At 29.4% G+C, this 7,265-nt stretch overlaps 1 protein-coding gene across 1 annotated transcript in view; it reads left to right on the top strand.

Annotated features, from left to right (window-relative positions):
* Window positions 1-5,736: 5,736 nt before the first annotated feature.
* Window positions 5,737-7,265, top strand: part of LOC132716477 (receptor-type tyrosine-protein phosphatase kappa-like) — a 67,413-nt gene continuing 65,884 nt past the window's right edge. The window contains exons 1-2 of the mRNA XM_060699762.1: window positions 5,737-5,898; window positions 6,174-7,199. Of these exons, the coding sequence (XP_060555745.1) occupies window positions 5,838-5,898; window positions 6,174-7,199 (1,087 nt within the window). The 5' untranslated portion in view covers window positions 5,737-5,837. The remainder of the gene's footprint in view (window positions 5,899-6,173; window positions 7,200-7,265) is intronic.

Raw genomic sequence — 7,265 nt, 5'->3', positions numbered from 1 at the left:
ACTGAATTCTTGGTTTGGACCCAATTGACATCTATGTGTCTAGAGACAGTTTAATTTACTCGTTTCATACATTCATGTATATCTGAAAAGCAGGAATGAGAAAATAGCTCAGGAATTAGGCAATAGTAACGCCTAATATGTGCAATATACGGCCGTTATGAGCAGCACATTAATTAAACAGACATACATATTAACTTTGGTGTAATGTGTGCAAAAAATGGCTGAAACTATTGGAATATAATAAACAGAATCTTATTTGATATATTGTCAACTTTTCATGATAATTTTAAAGCTTCTCGAACGTTTGCAACGTGTCGTGTTCTATCTTACATTAAATTATTGAAAGTATGAGGTTTTTAAAACTTTACACTTGGTATATAAATTCAAAATATAAATGTAGAAGTCTATGTTAAAAAAAAAATCATTATATGAAACATTTTGCTTTGCGATTATTTTTTTGTAAAATTTTCTCTTCTGTAAAAACGATAATGATTCATTTCTATTTTACAAGACAAGGTACTAAAATTTACCGAAATTCAATAATAGAAGGCATTAGTTAGCAATATTTCATTTGTGTTTAATTTAATTTAATTTGACCAAGTTGAAGAAAAGTATTTCTACATTGAAAGTGAATTGCATTGGGTCTCTGAAATGTTAATTTAGGTACATGTAAAATCAATATGAAAAAGCAATATTAAAATTAGTTGTTATAATTAAACTGCGCAAAATCAATTGTTTACAGTAATTATATCGTATTTAAGATTTTAATTGTTATACCCACTATTTTTTATATATGCCCCATATTTTGACCTTGAAAAACTTTTGTTACTAACGGTAAACGTAAACATCTGAAATGTATTTGATGTAATGCCGCAAAATTAATGATATCAGCTTGTTATTTATGTCTTATTTAAATCCTTTAAATTTACAACATTGTTAACACTAAATGCATTATTCCTAATGCACTCACGTGCACATGGTAAATTGGACAACCGCTGTAGGAAACATCATTAGAAATGCTTCAATCTATTTAATTAAGTTGTATGTTTACTGGTAGGATATACAAAAAATACATAGGTGTTCATGTATATGTAAAAAGTCATTTAAAAGAAAGAAAATGAGAAAGTGCAAAAAAGATTATTTAACAAGAGCTGTCGGAGGACAGCGACGCTCGACAATTCGAAAGAGTTGTCACAATATTGTTTCATTGAGTATAACTATTGCTTACCTATATGAATATATAAAATTGTATCAAAAAGGTACAAAAGCTCATTTAGATCTTTTATCGAGTAAATCACTGCTTGATAATTATGAATGCAAAACAATTGTCAAAAAAAAACATGCACAAAGCCTGTTAAAAAGATGTTTTATCGAGGGAAACATATTATTTTACATAAAAATGGTCAAACAAGGGCTTTTTGTAAAATACATAATTATGCCATCCACTCAAAAATTTATCCAAAATTTTGTAAATCGAAAAAGGGGCACTAATATGCAAAAAGCAAATCAGAGTTATGGGACTTGTGCCAATCACGTTCAGTGACGTAAACAAGTGTGTGAAGTTTCAATCCATTCCCTTCAGTGGTTCTGGAGATACCAGCATACACGCTTAAACTAAAGCCAAACCTAAACCAAGAATTTCTGAGTCGAAAAAAGGACATAAATATGCAAAAAGCAAAGCAGAGTAATGGGACTTGTGCCAATCATGTTAGATTAACACAGAGAAGAGGACAAATGTATAAAACTTCAATCCATTCACTTCAATAGTATGGAGATACCAGCTTACACGTCAAAAACTAACTATAGGGACGCCGACGCCAATAAATGGGTCTTAGCTCGATTATTCTGCGAATAGTCGAACTAAAATAGAGGTGTTTTCTTTAATTCAAACAATTTCTCTTCAAACTGATTGCAATTCTTACCTATTCTATTCCACAATTACATCATTTGTTAAAAATTATAGAGCTAATAAAGCTGTTTCATAAACTAGTTAAATATAAAGTTATTTACAATTAATTTGTGATAAAGACATTATTTGATACTCAGAAATACACATTGTTCTAAAAAATTACTATGTATTGAACACACTCTACGGCACTTTTCTTATATAAGAAGATTGTTTCCTGTTATATAAGACATAATAAAACAATTTACAATTTGTATATGTAAACTGCACGAAAAACATGGGAAAATGAACAAGACATCTTTAAATATTATCATATTGTGTACCTTTTTTGTCACATGTTATCTGCTTTTTACCATAAACAAAACTTTTGCAGTAAAAGTAAGTAATACAACTTCATTCCTGACATCAATTTGATACAAGAATGCAATAAAAGAACAAAAGCATCTGTTTTAACTGCTTAAAATTAAGCCAGAACGACTAATCTGTACTTTTCATAATTTTGGCGGCCATCTTGGACGCCATCTTGGATTTCTCTGTTCGCCACCATTTATGCCAATTTATGACGGCAGATTTGGAAACTACAAACATTTAGGAACATTTTGGTATATGACATGTCTTGTTAAAAATGGGTCCGGGTAGCCCCTATATATAGGCTAGTTTTTTTCGTAATTGTCACCCTACCATAATCACTTTATCTATAAACTATAAAACGGCTTATATTCATAATAAGCTATTTGCAGTAGGGAATGAAACTCTATTTTCTTTAAGCAATATTTTAATATAAAACGACCAATGTGTTTTTCAAAATTATTATACCTTGTTATTCTTTATAAACAGTTTTTCTCGAATATTTCAATCCTGTATTTGCAAATGGCTTGGGATCAAATTTTCAACACATACCTTCAAATGTGATAAATCTGATCGATACATTCAGTTAACAACACAAATATAATTGAAATATAAATTTTACTACAGTATGGTAAAAGTAAGTAGCCAGCAAAATGTTCAGTTGTTTCATCTTCAATAAATTAAACTTCATAAATTATTTCAAATATAGAATGTGTTTTTGTAAACGTTACTAGTTAAGTTTAGCTGATCAATACATGATCGTATTATTTCGGTACTTTTGAGACAGATATTAAGCATAGTAAGCGTGAAATTTACTTTGAGTATATAAAAGGAAAACCAATTTATATTTGATTTTTATTTTAATTTCAATATAAAATGTACTCGTATACCGGCTTATTATTGTGTACATATTTTACATTATTTGTTTGTTTTATAGTGTTTGATTATAACACGTATAACATTGCTCTTGAAAACGGTTTAAGTTTAGCAGTGTTTGTTGATAAAAAAAGAAATTGATCGTAAATACTTTTGCAAAATAGTTCCCAATGAATTTTGACTGTTTACCCACAAATGAGAGTGATAAGATTTTGACAAGTCTTTTAAATAAAATGCATCTCTACATATTTTGTATTAAATTACGGAAATTTATAATGCTTACATTCGGCTGAAATACAAATATTATATATCGTCGTATCGATATCTTTGAGAAAATAACAGTTTAAACAGCTATTATAGTTTATTTCAAAACATATCACTTTAATATATTTTAATTAAAGTTTTTGTAATTGGTATTAAGAATATTTAATTGGCTGCCAATCTTGACATGTTTTATTATGATCATCTTGCATTTTATCAAATAGTGTTCGTTCATTGTGTTATATGTCTGGTGAACATTGCTTCAACAAATGTACTTCATGTAAACAGAATAATTTGGTATTCATGCAAGTTAAACTTTTACCTGTGATGATATTTCTTTAAACAGAAACTATATAATAGAAGATCCTGTATATTGTTACCAATCCAAGCCGGATTTCTATATACTTATTACGTAAATGCTTGCAAGGTTGTAGATCTGAGTATTATCTGTATAAAACCGGTTAAAAACGATATATCAAATTCGTTCCTCAAATTGCAATCATTGTTCGGATGTCAACAAAACATGTTAATTATGCAATGATGGTTTTCTGGTTTTCATCGCTATGAACTTAACGTTAATGAAAACGGATTCCCCGAAGAAGAACGCCAAAGAGCCTGTGCATGTACGGAACTGAAAGTGCGAGTTACCGTCCTTGCCCCCCACCCTAAGTATAAAACAAAGTCTCAAATACTCAAGAGAAACTGAAAATATTTGTCTTTGTCTAATTGCAATGGTGACATTATTTTATCAGAATGTATGAAGAAGTACATTTTATGGATATAATAACAGTTATACAAAGGTACATTTTTACGTGTAAAATTGATACAAAAAGTCAACAGATTTAGATAATTATAGGACCTGATAAGCATTAAAGCAGCACGCCTCCAGATTGATGCTAATTACTCTTACAACTCAAGTAAATTACTAAAATGAGAAAAGAAATGTGCAAAAAAGCCCTTATTTCGTTAGTTACGCAGTAGAAATATAGTCGTAATATTGAGAAAAATCAGTTATTAACCACATATAACATTTCAATTATTGCTTGAATCTTTGATATTTTTACATTCCTAAAGTCTAAACAATATTTATTAAAGTTTGATTTTATTGAACTATTTTTGCTTATCTGGAGGCATGTAGCTTTAAGACTTGAAAGCGAATATTGGTTTGCCAGTAAAAAGACAAAGCCACATAGTTAATATCTGTTAAACCCTTATTTGATACAAAGACTTTCCAGAATTTCTGAAAAGAATATATAATATTAATAATCCCACATATCATGAAACATTCTGTTAATTGACTCTTTAGTTCTTGTATGTACCTTCATGTGGTATAAAATATTTGAACTGAAATTATTATCACATCTATGTCAGTTTAACTGATTAGAACCTCTGTATTCTTTTACTGACATGCAATGATTTGCTTAATAAGAATAATATTAATGCCTTTTTTAAATTTCTTCTTTTTCAGATTGTTAATGTCGATTACCTTGTGCTGCTTTATATTTGTTTTCGTCTTAATCGTTGTTATTGCTCAAGCGTATAGTTTTTAAACATGTTTTCGTGTCTATACCTTGTAATGCTTAAAGAAAGACAGTTTATAATGCTGCAAGAACTTGTTGTCAAACCATTTTGCCCTTTCTTAAAATTGTTGTTATGTGAAAATAATGTTTTTTGAACTGATCAAAGAGCGATTAAATATTATTAAAATAGATACAATCTGAATAAAACGATAGACATAAATACAATTTATACTTATATTTAATAACGGCCTATTATGATTTTGATGACTTTAATACTTTTTAACCGTTCCTAAAGTAAATAATTATTTACTTTTATAGGTATGATTTTCGATTTGTTCTAGATAATAGAGTTTTAAAAGCATTTTTTGCCCGTATCAATCCGAACAGTTTGGAGTCTAAAAATAATCTTGTAAAGGAAGTCACTGATGCATACCGTATATATTCAATTCACAACATTGAAAGAGGAAGTTTTGAACCGGTTTATTTGGTAGTGGTTAATCAGGTATTTATAAAAGGTATTTATATAGATTATACCTTTTAAGCGAATGTTTAGTGATAATTAAATTAATTATTTTTTTAATTTTCGCTTTTTAAACAGGAATAACGGATATTGTAGTAATTATCAAATATAATCATAAGTATCGATTCGTTTTGTTTAGGTGAAGTTGTACCTTTAAAACTCTCTATGACAGATTCGATATGTCTAACATATTTTTATTGTAATGAATACAAATCACGAATACAAAAAAAAACAACATACATTTATAACTATTCTGGTTTTTAAGCTAAAAATATAACCATACAAAAAGAATAATAAAGCAGCATCATTTAGTTATGCTAAAACATATGTTTTATCGTAAGTTGATCACATTATTATCTATATATAGAATTCTCAATTGTAGGTTTGCATAAATGAATACGGAATAATGTTGCTTAAGGAAACGTCAGCATTTATACTAGTATTGATTGTGGATATGGTATTTACTGGTAAGTTATTTACCTTCATGATAATTTGTACTGTAAGAATATAATGTGTGATTTTCTGTTATAACATGTTCTTTTAATTTCCTGAATGTATCTATATAATGATGACTTTTTAAAGAATATTTTATTATTGCATTGTGTATTCCTAATTTTTGGTAGTCAAGTTCAGAATTTTAAATTTTTATATAAAAAAATCTGACTTGTGGTTCTTTACATGATATGTTTGGAAATTTATATAACTAAAATATGTAAATAGGCAAAGAAATATATATTTACAGAATGCTCTGTTGGCTGTCAATCATGCTCTGGTTCCACATGCACAGGTTGTGAATCATCTTACTTTTTATTAAATGGCCATTGTTCACAATGTCCTCAAGATTGTGAAAGATGTAACAGCTTCGATGACTGTACGTTATGTAAGCCAAATAAATATGGTTATAGATGTACACTCAACTGTGATGATAACTGTCTAAATAGTGAATGTCAAGATGATACTGGATTTTGTACTCAATGTAAGGCTGGTTTCTATGGAACTAAATGTCAACTCAATTGTAGTTTATGTGAAAACGAACGTTGTGATTTACGTTATTGTTCGAGTGGTTGTAGAGATGGATATTATGAGTATAAAATCGGTGTCGATACACTATGTTTAAACTGTCCGACAAATTGTAAACATTGTATGGATGGGAAAACATGCTATACTTGCAATAATGGTTTTCAGCTATATAAGTTTAATGTAAATGTTCACTGTGTGTCATGTTTCCAAGAATCGTCATGTCCGGTATGTAGTATTCAAGGTTGTAACCAGTGTCAATTACGCAATAGTACGTTAGTCTGCGCTGATTGTCCAGACGGACAAATATTCAATGGTAATACATGCGAACCAGACAAATCACTATGCCAAGAAGGATGTTCTACGTATTGTAATAGTACTGGAATATGTCATGGAGAATGTAATGAGGGATGGACTGGTGTAAAATGTTCCGAAAAATGTAACATCAAATGTTTAAAGTGCTCCAAAGATAACGGAAATATTTGTCTACTGTGTAAAGGTAATTTTTACTCAACCGATTGCAATTTAGCCTGCAACGCTGCATGCTTTGTAATAAATGGTAAACATACATGTGAACAGGCAGACGGATATTGTTTAAACGGATGTAACCAAACATTTTGGGGCGATACGTGCGAAAAACATTGTCCTGGGGGATGTAATTCACATATATGTGATAGAAACAACGGTATGTGTACGAATGGATGTAAGGACGGATTGGCTGGAAATAATTGTACCCAAACTACCACGACCGGTAAAAAAGCTTTTTGTACTGTAATGAATTAATTTCAGATTGTTTAATCAAGTTTTAAATAAAAGA

Source organism: Ruditapes philippinarum, unplaced genomic scaffold, assembly GCF_026571515.1.
Source record: "Ruditapes philippinarum isolate M1 unplaced genomic scaffold, ASM2657151v2 ctg1692_1_1_1_1, whole genome shotgun sequence".
NCBI lineage: Eukaryota > Metazoa > Mollusca > Bivalvia > Venerida > Veneridae > Ruditapes > Ruditapes philippinarum.
This window is presented reverse-complemented; position numbering and strand designations above follow the sequence as displayed.